We start from the raw sequence: 15,331 nt of genomic DNA, 5'->3' as shown, positions 1-15,331 counted from the left end.
ATTCCACATAGGCGGATAAACGTAACGTGGTGAGTGAAGCGAGAGGAGGGCGGCACAGAGACCCAGCTCAGAGCTCAGCCCTCGGCCGTGCGGCTAGCTGCTCATCATGACACACTTCAGTCTCTTGTCCTACATCCCGTCCCGTTACTTGCAAGTTTAACGGTCATGTGGCTCTTCATAAGGCTACACAAAGCAGGTTACATTTGAGTGTGACAGAAAGAAATGCTAAGAGCAGTTTTGCTAACATAGTTTGGTAATATGTCCCAAAGCTAGCTAAGAATACACAGATAATGGCTTTTTTCATTTTTCCCCCAGCCATTCCTGTCAGCCTGCTCATAGCTGCGCATTCAGACTTACCAAAAAAAAGGAGCTCCAGTTCTATCAATTCCTTTGTCTGGTTTTCGGGAAAATATCCTTGGATGAAATGAAACGCGGTGTGAGACTCCGTCGTTAACCTTCACGTAACCACCTGCCCGCGTTACAAGTTATTTCAGTGGAAACGGACTGTGCGCGAGCTGGTATCTCGCTTTCATCTGACACTTTTTTTACAGTTACCTTCTCTCGTCCTGAGGATTGGGTTAGTCCCGCCTCCTGGTTGATCTGATTAGTTTCCAATTTATCGACACTCGCTCTCATTGGCTGCAGCTCTTCTCTGTCAAAGTGGGGTTTTAAAAATTAGGTTGGTCCTCCTCGACTGGCGTCTGCGGCTTCCACGGCAACGTTGCCTCATGCGATGATGCACTTAACAAGGTAAGGCCGTGGGTGGATATGTCTCTGTTTGCCTGCTTATTGGCTGAATAGAGTTTACCTCCTCGTCACTGAGAGAAATCACACTGAGAGCTATCAAGCTGACATCATCTATTTTTCTGCAAGGGCTCTTTTTTAATATAACCTTCTGGTTGTTGTACTACTATGACTTTTATTTTGCAATTTCATCAAGATTAATAAGGCTGTTTAAGCGCAGTGTTTATACTAAACACGTGACAAAACACAACGAGGATGCATACTTAGTTTCTATTATAATGCTTGATTTCTGTCCGGAATTAAAGGCTCCAACTTACAAAGAGCTTGAGATATGGCGTCCCAAGTGCAAGATAGCTGATAACGTCAGCGCCGGTTTACAGGCGTCAACATTTTGGTGCACACCGCCACCTAGCGGGACTATAGTGTAACTAATGTTGCTGATTCTAGACCAGTTTGGCTCTCAATTACATCATATGCCCCCTCTCTGTGTGCACCATGGTATCATAGAAAATTCCATCCTAAATTCTTATCCCTCTTTTTAAAACATGACTTGATATTTGTATATAATTTTATAATTTCATTTTCATGTACTTCTACTTCACTTGAGTGTACGCTTCTTATTTCTACTCCACTGCATTCCAAAGGCAAGTACAGTACTTTTTACCCTACTTCATTTAATCAACAGCATTAATTGTGGTGATGAGCTGTATTGTTGGATGGATGGATGGATTGAATTACCCCTCAGTTTATAAAGAAGATACAATGTACAGGGAAATCCAACATTAATGCATTAATATTAACAATTTCATAATAGAATATAAAACATTCACAGTGACAGAACATTCACTTTTTATACTTTAAAAAATACTCGCAATTTAGCATTTTTCCATAGTATTTTTATATAGTGTTATTCCTACTTTACTTATGTAAGGGAATAGAATACCTCTTTCCACCGCAAGATTCAGTGTCTTTCTCAGGACCACTTCAACAAGACTTACCAACGCTGAGGGATGGTTCCTCTGACCCCAGATCCATAATACCTCTCACCGACGAGAAAAACATACTTCAAATAGCTCGATGAAATAAATCCCCTTTGATACCAAAGTCATTTCCACTTTGAAGCCCCAACACCACCATGACCCCCACCAACACAGGGGTTTTCACTCAATGTACTTCTTCTTAGGACTGTGCACTTTTGCTAAATTGACATCTCCCTGACTCGCCTGTTAGCTTTGTTGTGGGGCAACCAACGCCATAATCCTGTAATAGTAACCTGTCGTTTGGTGACCTCATGTAATTACCAGGTTAGCCGAAATCAACCTAAGGTCTAATCAGACAGATTACCTGAGAACACCTGAGTGGATGTGTGTCACCTTTTTTTTTCATGGGTGTTAATAAATTTTGGGGTAATAGTGCATTTTGTATTTGCTTATTATTGTAGATTTTTATTGAATGTCTGATCTAATTTGCTCAAGCAAACCTCAAGTGGACACACTTGAGACACACACACATACATAGACATACACAGACAGACACACACACCACAGTAGAAAGCAGGAGACTGGTGCCGTGACTTAACAGTTTAATGTAAATCCAAGACAAAGTGTGATTACATTTCTACACATATACAATATGCATATGTGAGCATACAAATTCTCATTAATAACTCGATTCACCTCGGAGACCGAAAAAATGATCAAAAGTAACAGTGAATAACAAGCTATAACATAGTTCACCACAACGCGAGCCCCCTCTCACCCTACAGTTAGTAAAGAGGACAATTAAAATAACTATATTCTTCTATTTGACGAAGCTGTTTGTGTGTTAAAATCCTCCTGTAAAATTTACAATACTATCATTAGTTTTTTCGAAGCCTAATATAAATTCACTCCATTTTTCTACAACGAAAATGATTAAGAGAAGCACACAACATCATAATGGTAACACAAGCGCTTAGTAGCAAGTACTCAACTTGTTAGGAGGTTTAATTAATCCTTCTTCTTATTGTCATTATTATATTTATTTAAACATTCTATAAAGCCAGTAAAATATCCATTCTCATAACATACTTAATAATATTAGCTAAGGAACAGGGTATACATAGAACGCTACGTCAACAGATTGAAATAATGAGACATCACACCCCAATAAACAAAAAGTAAATAAGAAAAGACAACAAACAGAGAAGTATACTAGGAAATACTGCAGCACACATTAGCTTTATCAACAAAGAATGAGATTTTACATCATTGAGAAACCATACAGCAAGGGACACAAAAGGGGGTCAGGGTTTGATGCGCTCTTAGGTTTTTAGAAAATGTAAATAAACTAATATAACACTTGCATGAATGTTGTTGTGCAAGTAGCTGTTTCAGAAAGTGAGCTACACTCATTTACTGTTAGAAGTCTGAGAATGTACCAAAAGGGATTACGACTCTGACATGAGCTCTAGTTTAGGAGGAATATTTTTGTGGTGAAAAAAGGCAAATCTGGCTTTGAATGTAGCTTTGGTCTACCACTTCTAGATTCCACTTATTGACGCCACAAAATGAACTGCTTGGCCAGAAATCTCTCTGAAAGTAAGATGGGAAAAGCTACGGTTTTCAGTTTAAAGTCTGACCAAACATGTGACAACGCAGCAAATCGGGGATTTAAGGTGGTAGAAATGAATCCAAATCCTTTGCCCGGTTTTCCGCAAATTAGAATAAATGAAGAGAGAAGGAAATCATTCGTATTCGAGTCACTTTTGGTTCTTCAATTCATACATTTTCCTCATCTGACACCCTCTATCAGTGATGGCATCAAACCTTGACCACCTCACCCTGAATTCCCCCAAGGAATAGCCAGCAAAAGGAGCGGATCTCCTCAACAAAGGTAAAAAAAAAAAAATCAAAAACATACACTCCCATCCAAAAGGGCTTTAAGAATGCTTGTGTAGCTAGATTATGAATTTCCCGGTGACAGAAAGTACATCAGCTCACGATAAAGCCACCGAACACCTGTCCCTAACCCCCGTGTACTTTGGGAAGCAGCTGTGACTTTGCCGAACGGCTCACGCTGAACGAGTGTGCGGGATGTCTGTTGACTTCTTGCTGAGCTTTAAGTCACCTTGACAAGGTTTGTCTGAAGAAGCCTAATGGAGCACAGTGAGCCATCTTGCTCTCAGGAATGTTTCTCAGTGTTTCCAAAGCTCCAAGAGGAGGAGTATTCACGATAATACCATGAGCAAGCTGCAAGTGAGAGTGTGTTTTATACGAGAATGCCAGGTTTCATAGTGAGAGATACTGCCTTATTTGCTTTTCTCTAATTCAAATGTCACCTTAAACCTTTGGAGGTATTGTTGCTTATTTGGAGAAGGCAGTACTCGAACAATAAAGTAGCTAGCTGGGGAGGCTACACTCACCTCGACAACACAAAACATCTTTACACTTTACTTAAGCACATTTTGGTAATTGTAAGGTCACTCGATCTACGTTAATGCTCACATTTCTGATTCCCCTTTCTTATAAAACACAAAACATTGGTTATGTGAACAGAGCAATACACAAAGGTATCATACACATCAAGTCATTTTCCACAATGTTGCACATACAGGGCTACTCTTAAGTGGATGTTTCGTTTGAGAAAATAGCGATTATTTCATATCCCATAATTACGAGGATAGTGCTAATTTTACATTGTTTCTTTCAGATGGGAGTTTGCTGGAGATCAGATGTATAATTATTGCATCATGCATGGCCACAAAACGGTGTAGAAATCAAATGAATAGTCACCCACGGAGAAAGATCTAAAGCCATTTCAGATGTCGCAGGTCACATATTACATTCATTTTGTGCAGGTGACCATGGATTTAAAGGTATAGTTGGTACATTTTTGATTAGTTCATTTTTACAGGTCATTCTATTCCATGGCACGCTAATGTAAAACAATTTTTTTTTTTTTTTTTTACAAATTCATTTTCATACAACACCAATAAAGCTACGACATGGACAACGTAACAAAAAAACAAAAACTGGCATTACAATTTGGAGAGAGTTTCGATAATTATTGAGCGCTCTATCTAGACAGGGGCCGAGTAATGAGGGTGAAACGGAAAAAGCTTCGACACAGACAGCTTTTCTCACAGCTGGATGTCCAGATTCTGGTCATCACGACTGTATGTATGCATGCACGAAGCATGTTCAATCCTCCCTGTGGACACGTACATCATACGCACACATGCATTAGCGTGGGGGGGGGTAAAAGAAGATGTCCTCGAAAGCACTTGTAAAGCGTTTAAAGATGAGACCAGAAGTTATTGCCTGTCTGCTCTATGAACGCCGTGGAGGATTGCTCGTACTGTACTGTGCTGTGCTGTGCACGATCAATCTGTTGAATTCTTTGGTGGGAGGAGCGGAAAAGTCCGAGTGTGACAATGCTGTCCCCGCGCTGACAGGACAGGGGACAGGACAGCAGTGTAGCATGGGCAATGCCAAATTATCTCCAACAGTGGAATGTTTCAGTAGTCTGTCTCAGAACAGAGGAGCCAAAAGATTTCAATGGAAAATCTTCTCTCTTATGCGTGTGTGCTTAGGCCCCAATGACCTAGAGGAAATTAAGTAGATACAATAAAATAAAAAGACAACAACAGAACAGAGAAGAATGATGTAACCAGCAACTTACTCTATAATCACATCTTTAACTGCCTGCACTCTGGGCTTGCATGCTGGAGCTGACGGGGAGTGGAGAGTTTTGGGGAAACAAGTACCACAATGACAAACCACTCTGGAGCCCATCAGGAGGCTTTTTAAGAGACTGTTGGATGTTGGGTGTGTGGCACCCTCAAGCCAAAGCATCTATCTATAAGGGCCCCACGGGATTATCATCAACTCAACACGTACTGTCATCAGCAGTGTTGCAACACTTTACACAGGTACACCCACCTCCACGGAATACTAAATATTACTGTACATCAACCCCCAGGTTACAAATTAGAAATGAGCCTGACACATAATAAACACACACACACACACACACACACACACACACACACACACACACACACACACACACACACACACACTCTCTGATAAAACATCCACAAGAATTATTGCAACAATCTCTAAAAATTAACACAACATGTACTACAGCCATGTCAAAAAGTTCAAGATAATGTTAAGTTAAAAAAAAAAAAAAAATCACTTCAAATGCAAGTACTATGGCATACCATGAAGGAGAGGGGAAGGCTTTCACTAAACCACCAGCGGTTCTGATGTGCCCACGTTCAGGAGGACAAACGAACAGAGGAGATTATTTGTATCACTGGCTACGAGAAAAAATGACGTCTGTTAAATCGAGCAGCAAACACGCAAAGCGACAGCCCTATTGGTTCTCTAAGTGTTCAGGTATCCCGTTCAGCTGGCGTGGCGATGTCTGTGGTGTACCTGGTTCGAAGACAAATGGACAGTGACGACAAATCGGCCACAAGGTGCCCTTCCAGGTGTATGCTGTGGCATTTCCCTTCTGTTCTGTTCTTGCAGCTCTGAGATGCTACCCATGCCTCAAGCGCAACAAATAACTTACAATTATCTTTGCTGGAGAAACGAACGACAGCAACAAACGACAAAAAGATTCATGTCAGAACTCTAAGTGTGCATTCAGGTAAGGTAGTGCCCCCTGCGGCTCCTACCGACCACCCGGGCTCAGTGTTACTATCAACCTGCTCAGTGCCAACTTGCTACCATTTTAGTCCCATTTAAGATAGAGAGAGTTTCACCCTGCCCTCCACAGTCCCTACCTAAACTGACCCTATGCTTTCAACCAGCCCCCTCACTCATGCCTACACAGTGTCTCTCTCAAACGACCCTCCATACTCTGTCTCCTCGCTGCAGCCTGGCTATCTCCAGCCTCACAGAACCACCCTCATGGCAACCATCACTTTCTGTCAGGCCCTTCTCTCGGACTAGCTTTTAACCTTAAAAAACGACCTCTACTGTGTCTCAAAGTACTGTAACTCATTCCCTGTACATGAAAACTGAGCTAATATCTCTGCTCTGTGATCACAATGCATGAACTCTCTTGTGTGATTAAGAAAAACAAGTATATTCCAAACTAAATCCACATTTTAGGTGCCACTGTGATAGAGGTTTATAGCTACAGCTATACTGTACATTTTCATATTTACATTAATATCCAGAGCAAATGTAACAAGAATGTATCTATGACTTTGGTCAGTACCCCAGGCAAGTTATCTCATGCACACATAATAAAATAGCTCAGCGTGATATCAACTCCGACATTAATCTTCATCACCTATACTAGGCTGTCATTAAGGACAAGAAACAGCAAGGGCTGAGCCTACACCTGGAAGAGAGCTACAACTGCCCTGACTAGGATGTCAAACCAGGGAAACATGTCTCTCTAAGTATAGCTATAGTCTCTCGTGGCTTTCAGGATCCAAGCCAAGTAAACTGTGTCGTTATATCTGTAAGGCACTACGAGGGAACAATGGTTGAAACCTAAAGACTGAAGAGAATTTCGAGGAGGTGGACTACACACGCATGGCTGACAGTAGCACACACAGACAATCACGTTGTACATGCCTATGTTATTTTAACCACTTTGTGCAATCACATTGAAAAAAGAGGAACAAATAAATCTATTGGTATCGGAAAAAGGTTTCTTCTTAAAACAAACAGGTGCAGACTGCTACATTCTAAGAACGGGGCCCAGCTAAGACACCTAGCTAAAACTGAAGTATCGTCATAAAGGTGAAACATAAAGGAAAAAATATCTATAAATACACTAAAAAGTTTGTTGTCTTCTGTTGGTTATATTTCCAGAAGCCTCCTCGGCTGGAGAAGGTGGAGTGGGGGGAGGTGCCTCTCTTTTCTCCCCACACCATGAATGATTTGGAAATATTAAGACAGTTCAAGGCCATCATTATTTTTTTCTTTGAAGAGCAGCAGGTTTCCGTATTTCACCTTCTCCCAAGTCTCTTGGGATTCTGAACTTCCAGTCAGTAACCCCTGTTCAACAGTCACTTCCCAAATTTAAGAGGGGAAAATAAAAGAAAACAAAGCAGAAAACCTCCACTGTTCCTGTTTCAGACCTCCTTGTAAAACTACTGAGACGTTACTTTTCTCAAAAAGTAAAGCGAAGAACTGACAAATAAAAGCAAAAACTGGCCCTTTTAGGAAAAACGAAATGGAAAAAAAAAAAATAAAAAAAAATAAATCTTGAACTGTACCCCTCTGAAATCCAACCCCATCTTTCCCTTCTAGAGAGGCTGTGAAACCTTTTTTTCTTTCTCTCTCTGTCGTTACATCTTCAAGTTATACGTGACAGTTTCATGAGGATTGCATGTTCCTCTGTCTCTGTTTATGTCTGAGGTCGAGGAAAGGATGTTGAGGATGTTGACGGGGCTCATAGCGGGTGGGTTTGGGGGAAGCAGCAGAGCTGGGTCAGGCTCTCCAGTGTCAGTCAGTGTCTTCTCTAGAGGTAAGGGTACTGGTTGACCTTGGTGGGGCTCAGCGGGTATCCAGTGTAGACAGTGGAAGCGGGTGAGGCGCTGATGTAGGCCTGGTGGGCGAACTGGGCCTGGTACTGGCTGTGGTGCAAGGTGGGTGAGGGCAGCACGCGGTGGCCCATGCTGACTGGGACCTGGTGGACGATGCTTGTTGGGTAGCTTCCGTGCTGGACCGCGTGGCGCGCAGAGCCCTGTGACGCCACCAGGTGGGCCACGGTGCCGGTCGAGCCCAGAGCAGCGGGGCCCGTGTAGGTGTAGAGGTGGGGCTGGCTGGGCAGGTGTGTGGCAGCCAGGTGGGGGTGAACATTGCCCGTGTGAGAGGGGCTATTGTGATGGAAGGAGTACGGGGCCTGAGTGGCGATGGTGGGGGTGATGTAGGCCTGCTGGCGCCGATGACCTCCGTTTCGCTCAGCTACCATGTGCTGCTGGGCCTGGAAGATGAGATGATAGAAGGGCTGAAGTCAGTTTTATTTCTCCTGTGCTAAATATATTGCTGTTAGAACTGAAGTAGTGCTGTGCTTGTGCTAAGCTACGCTAAGAGGCTTCATATTTAATGTGAGAATGTGATCAGTAATGACATGAGAACATGAGAATGGTATCAAAGGTCACAAAAGCGTATTTCTAAAAATATCTAACAATTCTTCTGAAACATGACCTGAAGAAGGTGCCAATTTGAAAAGCTAAAGTTTCACACACACATATTCACATGTGTAACACCCGTTACACCATACCTGGCTGAGATTGAGAGGCTGCTGCTGGAGGGGGTGAGGCCCTGAGCGCTGCTGTCGGTAGGACCCTCCAGTCACACCCCCTGGTACGTGATTATTGCCAGACACCACTCCATTGGAGGACTTGAACTTGTAAGCTGAATTCTGATGGTTCATTGCATCTGGAAGTGATACAAGCTCGGTTAATTGGCGAGCAGCTCCTTCAAATTTCGATCTAATTTTAGGTTAGGGCTGAATCTGTCGCAGTGCTTTACCTGGCATCAGGCGCTCACACTCACTCGGGACTTCACTGTTCTGGGTTTTGAGAGGGGGGATGATGATGGTGCGGGGGTTGCCATTGTTGTAGTTGTCCAGGATGGTGGTCTTTGTGTCGTAGCTGTTGTTGTTGGGGGGTCTCGACTCCACAGTGTAGGGGCTGTTGCTGGAACAGTCAGAGTCGGGCGAATCGTGGACCGTCACGCAACTGATGACATTCTTCCGCTGCTTTGAAGATGAACTGCGGGATCAAAAGGGGATCAGAGAGAGACGGTACTGAGGGATCAACTTGACTATTGATGTGATAATATTATATGTGCTGGCTTATTGGCACAATCCTTTCAATGTATTTATCCAATGTCAGATTCTAGATCCTCACTTAAATTATATACTGCATGCTGCAGCCAAGTATAGACCCTCAACCCAACTAATTACTTAGAAAGTCCCAGCTTTCTTTTACCACCTACTCTGTGATTGCTTGCTCTGTGTTTCAGTGCAGTATATCACAGCAAACAATGATCTTTGACACATCTTTGTTTGTCTGTCGTCAGATGATTGCATGGCTATAAAACTGATGTGATCGATACTTGCAAAATACCACTGCCACAGAATCACCACTGGCCAGGGGTGGCCTGGTTATTAAATTACTTTTATAGTTGCACAGTCATCTGATATTGGAAGCACACAGGCAGAGGTAATCAAACATGCCTCATATCAAACACGTGGCAGCAACGTGCCAGCCTCTGGTGCAATAGCTGACCTATTGTTTTGTTTGTGGTCTTCTTCCTCGTCTGTGTCACTGCTGATGGTGATGATGCTGACTGCTGGGCTGGGCGTGTCGGGGATTATGATGGTCTGTCTGGGGACATGGTGCTGGTGCTGATGGTCGCGGGTGGTGCTGGAAGCCTGCTCAGCTTCGCTAGCCCCCCATCCGCTGCCCCCACAGCCCTGCGGGGGTGGACAGTTGGAGGCCGAGCCGTTCTGTAGCACAGCGCAACGTGGGGGCGTGTTCTCCTTCACCCGCTTGGAGCGCTGCGGGGACAACACCGCCTGAGAGGATGACACCTCGTAGGCTGACATGTTCCTTAAAGACAGAGAGGACGCTAAATGTCACACAGAGGACAAAACACGCAGGTGCTGAAGATCAAAGACCTCCGAATCAAAAACTACCGCGTGAAACATCAGGATCATTTGGGGATGGTGCGTAGCTGGAAGTATGATGATTTACAGTAACACTCAGTCATCTGAGTGTCAGAGTACCTGGCAGACATCTGGTGCTGTTTGTTCTTTTTGGAAGAGGAGTTGTTATTGGTTGAGGGCTGCCTCATGACGTGTGCCACTCCCACATTGAGCGTCTGGTTGGATGGGAGTGTGACGTGGCCAGCCAACAAGGCTGGCTGCTGCATGATGGGATTATAATGGCTGCCATGAGGATGGGAGTTCCTGTAATATAACATATTTTTTTGTTACTGTGACAGTAAGAAACCTGCAGGTGAAGCATCTGAGCATAAAATACTGAAAAAACACTGATGTAACACGATAATCAGAGGCAACACTGCTGGGGAAAAAGAAAGACAGGAGGAGTATTTCCCACAGAGGCCAGCGGGTGGCAGCAGCTCACTTTTCTAAAGAGGACGCAAGGAGGAGAGGGAAGAAGTGTGGGAGAGAGCAAAGAGGGAGGGCAGAGGAGCTGACACCAGCAGCTGTGGAGCGATAGCTCTGCAGAGGAAGTGCGACACTTTCCCAATCGTCTCTCTGAGGACAACAGAGCTGCCACTGGACAGGAAGGGAGGGAGAGACAAGGAGGAGGGGGGTGTCTGGTCACAGATGGACAGCCCTGAATGAATCTGAGCATACATGGCCCCAGCAGCCCTCCATGAACACATTATGTACCTGCATCCTCCTCATCTCCCTGCAGATCACCTTCTCCCATCTATCCGTCCATTTATCGAGTCATTGCAGTGACAGGCTATACTTGACATGATGTCTCTACATGTACCATCTCCCTGAGGTAAATCTGCTCTTATAAAAGCAGCAGTGTTCACATGGGGACTGTGATTCATTGAAGATAAAGGACAAGCTGTCAGGGTGGTACAGGCTCCACGGTCAATCAGTCTTATGTCGCGCTGTCTTCCTATAGCACATTTTGACCTATAAAAGTCATAAAACCACTGCTGGCCTTTGAAATCAATTTATCTGACCTGAACTACACGCATGTTATGTGTGTTAACTTCATTTCACAAAGTGCTTTATTTTTGAAGCTTTCAAATGACATATGTGGACCTATATAATTTTATTACATATATTTATTGATCCACCCAAATCCTTGTGTGAAGAACAGGGGATTGGAAAACTGTAGGCCACAATACTGAGACAACAATAAACGGCGACAGCAGTTAAAAGTAAGGAAGCAGTGCTGTTCACCTCCAGTTGGTGAGAGGCTGTGTGCTGCTCATGGAGTCGGGGATGACAGTGGCATGCTGGACTGAGGTGTGGGTGAGCTGCTGCCAGGCTGGAGGCAGCAGGATCTGCTGGGTGCCGCTGGGCCAGGCCTGCTGAGGGAGAGAACACAGAGTGGGGGATAAACAAAGAGGGGGACAAGACGATAAGTGGAGATTGAAGGACAGAAAGAGGACAGAAAAACAGTCAGTTGCCATGGAGCAAAACATTCAAACTCTGAATTATGACTGCAAACATGAATCTGATGAATTCATCTTTGCATCTCTTCATTTAAACATTACAAATGCATGAACAAAGGGGAACTGGTTGAACCTAGCTGATAAGTTTCAGGGTGTTCTGATAAATTACAGTATTTTTCCAAAAGTGCATAACAGCTGGTTTCAGCTCGCTTCTGGGCATGCTAAATGAACTCCGCCAGCTTCAAGGAGACATCCATCGACAAAAGAGATAAGACCAGGACTTAATAAAGATGTACAGCAGCTCCTTTCTTTGTCTGCGTGTGTATGAGTGAGTGTAAGTGTGTGTGTCTGTGTGTTAGTGTGATTATGTCTTTTACCAGAGTCACATCAACCTATGTTTTAATTAAATTTGTAGGCCTATTCAAGCTTCTGTGAAAGAGGCTACTTTGTATTTCTGATGCACAACAGGAGGAGTATCAGGCATAATATGCCCCGAGATGTGCCAAGATGAGTGTGTGCACATGCATGCCCAAGCGTGTTTGTGTGTTCCTGTGTGTGTAACCCTAATAGTTTAATGCAGCTCTATTGATTAGAACTTTAATGTCAGGGCTAATGAATTGTTCCTTTAATACCATTTGCACATCTATTTACAACAGCATCAGTATGTGCAGCAGCACACACACGTTTAAACAGAGAGAAGAGAGACAGACGGAGAGAGGGAGAGAGAGAGGGAGAGAGGCACCATACAAAATGCTAGGCAGATAATCTGTGTATGTTTTTACCATTATCTTTTAACTTTATCTTAAACTTTATCTTTGCATTCACATCTTTGCTTTGCTCTGTCTGTCTCTGTATTACATCCTGACAGGAGCTGTTCTGCTCTGTAGTCTGGCTGCAGGCTCGTGGAGTTGAATTGTTTTTGTCTGAGGCACATTGCGAAGTCTGAACCAACCAACCTGTGGTTGAAGTGCTGCAGGGGGCATCTGCAGGCCGGCAGAGCTGCCTTGTCTGACGACTGACATCTCTAATGGAACATTGTGCAGCTGGTGATGGTCTTTACATCTAAGACCACATCCAAGGCCTTTTATCAACATGCCATTAAGAGGTTCTAATACATCCATCCATCTCCTGCTCCTCTGTTTCCTGCCTGCTCTATCTCCATTCCTGGCACTCTACATGCCTCTCTCACAAGGCGTCTGCGTTGTGTAACCAGCCTGTCTGCCCTGAAATGGTAACCCAGTTAAGAGGCCGTTTTCTTTCTTCTTGGAGCCTACCATCACTATCAGCAGCCCACTGCCTCCCACCTCGACCTACACTCCCCGGGTGAAAACCCTTTGTCACCTCGGGGCTTTGAAAGCCCCAGCTCTCACTCCCCAATTGTTTCCACATTTTCTGCATTCCTGCTCCAGATAAAGGTCCTGCTGGTTTCCCTGCCTCCCTGCTTGGAGCCTCCTTCACTCTGCCCCCTCTCTGCACACCCAGGGAGCTGTGGGGCTAGACTTGCATGGGTCTGAGGTGGTCAAAGGGTGCATGGGCAACAGCGAGCAGTGGGTGGGTGAAGGCGCAGGTGGGGAGAATGCAACCGAGAGGCAAACATCGACTCAGCCAAGCCTGTGAGACCTCCCACAGTAAAGGAATAAACACACACGCACCACACACCCAGTTATTAGGTGCGCTGCTCGCTGGCCTATATAAACCATCTGCTTGTGTTAACTATTGCCTGTCTTTGTTTAACATGTGCAGACAGAGGTGAATACCTGCAGAGCATGGCAGCGATGTCTGAGCCACACTCGGCATATAATTTCATGTAATATACATTTCCCGCAATGAGACGTAGACGTGTTATTTTGCCTCTGATAGATTCATCATATCCATGGATCTGGTGATGTTGTGAATTCTGTGGTCATGCAGAGTCTCATCCAAGCTTCCCCTGACCTCCCAGGATCCTCTGAGGCCTGTAATTTGGAGCGCCTGACTTGGAAGCAGCCCTGGAGCTAATCACCATTTGGTATCTGACAGATTAACCCACCATAGAAACACAGGCACACGCACACACATACACACATAGAGCTTTGCTGCCTGCCTGCCTGCCTACTGCATGATTAACTGGAGATAAGGGAGTGCTTCAAACTCCCTGGATTCTCAGGGATATTTAAAGCCTTCATGGAAATTTCCATAGGGAAAGAGGTGGTGTGGCGATGGAAGTGGTCTACAGTGTGTGTATGTGTGTGTGTGCAGAAAGAGTGATGCACAGTCACTCTCTGTTACTTCCAACAACTGTATACTAGCAGGTAAAGCTCCTGCTCCGCTGTGCAGGCTCCAGTGAAGGCCTTCTCTGTGTGAAAGGCTCCTGCCTTTGTGTGCATCAGACCGTGGCAGTCTCAGCCTCCAGGAGAGCGGGGCAGCAGAGAGAGTTAGCGAGGGGGAGAGAGTAAGAGGAGAGAGAGAGCCAGAGAGAGGGAGAGGCAGGGAGCAATGCACAGGAGAGCTTGGCCTGAATGCACTCAGGAAAAACACAGCTGCCAGCAGGGGCAGGGTCACGAACATTGAGTGATTTCCAGCCTCCATCGATAGATACTATTCTTAGCGAAGGCTTACGACAAAAGGGATTCAGAGAGCTTTGTTTGAACGCAAGCAGCTCCGAGTCTGACAGGCGCTGCTATTGTTAAGACCCAAAAAACTGCATCAGTTCCATCTCTGTGATACCTGAGCGTCTTCCTACCTGTGTAAGCAGGCCAGGCTGGATCTGAAGAGGCTGGGCGCCAGGGGCCTGGGTCACTATGGGAACAGCATTCTCCATCCGCACAGAGTAACTGGTGTGTTTGGAAGGGGACGCCTGCAGCCCTGTGCACAAATAAAGCACGCACACAGTGGATGTCAACAAATGAGAACAATACTCTGCCAATCTGCCACTTATAAACAACATCACACCATCTGCAAAGTTCTGAGATCAGTTAACGCGTTATGTATGTGTGGCGATTTATCTGCATTCAACAGATGTCAAAGCTTTTCGGCTATGTCTGAACATGGCAACGCTGCTTAGAAAAACAAAAACAGTAGTCATGGCAATGGCATAAAAACAGTTTCTAATAATGGAAATTCTTTTTATCACCCATTCCACAGATAGAATAAATAAACAAATAGAATAATGCCTCCAAGCTCCTCTGCCCTCCCAGTGCAAACACACACGAGACAAAAGGGGGTGAGTAAGCATTACACAAAGATATTACATTTCCTTTCAAATGATTAATTGCCTCATCAAGTTATCATTGAATCAGTGTTTGTTTGGTACGATTGACACTGCCTGTGGCGTGCTAGGCTAAAGCTGCAAAACAAAATGACAAAAAGGCTGTGCACAGAGATAGAACTAAAGCTGACAACAGCGCTGGATGCATGGTACCAGATAATTGCTGTTTAATTGTGTTTATCCTCATACCATGGCCTGTTCTAGTGAAGAT

The 15,331-nt window shown here is 44.5% G+C and overlaps 2 protein-coding genes across 5 annotated transcripts in view; both read right to left on the bottom strand.

Moving 5' to 3' along the window:
* Nucleotides 1-523, bottom strand: part of LOC139337096 (UPF0606 protein KIAA1549) — a 37,067-nt gene extending 36,544 nt beyond the window's left edge. For both annotated transcript variants that reach the window (XM_070971470.1, XM_070971471.1), the window contains exon 1: nucleotides 358-523. The gene's annotated coding sequence lies outside the window, so the exon portion shown is untranslated. The remainder of the gene's footprint in view (nucleotides 1-357) is intronic.
* A 1,786-nt stretch (nucleotides 524-2,309) lies between these two features.
* The window catches only part of hipk2 (homeodomain interacting protein kinase 2), a 71,312-nt gene continuing 58,290 nt past the window's right edge, over nucleotides 2,310-15,331 (bottom strand). For 2 of the 3 annotated variants that reach the window (XM_070971422.1, XM_070971424.1), the window contains exons 9-15: nucleotides 14,596-14,717; nucleotides 11,659-11,789; nucleotides 10,495-10,677; nucleotides 9,995-10,318; nucleotides 9,234-9,475; nucleotides 8,983-9,140; nucleotides 2,310-8,682 (exon numbers count right to left, since the gene is read on the bottom strand). In XM_070971422.1, the coding sequence (XP_070827523.1) occupies nucleotides 8,218-8,682; nucleotides 8,983-9,140; nucleotides 9,234-9,475; nucleotides 9,995-10,318; nucleotides 10,495-10,677; nucleotides 11,659-11,789; nucleotides 14,596-14,717 (1,625 nt within the window). In that variant the 3' untranslated portion in view covers nucleotides 2,310-8,217. The remainder of the gene's footprint in view (nucleotides 8,683-8,982; nucleotides 9,141-9,233; nucleotides 9,476-9,994; nucleotides 10,319-10,494; nucleotides 10,678-11,658; nucleotides 11,790-14,595; nucleotides 14,718-15,331) is intronic. The other variant, XM_070971423.1, reaches the window with a different exon arrangement.

The sequence above is a fragment of the Chaetodon trifascialis genome, chromosome 10 (assembly GCF_039877785.1).
Source record: "Chaetodon trifascialis isolate fChaTrf1 chromosome 10, fChaTrf1.hap1, whole genome shotgun sequence".
Taxonomy (NCBI): Eukaryota; Metazoa; Chordata; class Actinopteri; order Chaetodontiformes; family Chaetodontidae; genus Chaetodon; species Chaetodon trifascialis.
The sequence above is the reverse complement of the archived record's forward strand: the minus strand, read 5'-3'. Positions and strand labels throughout refer to the sequence as shown.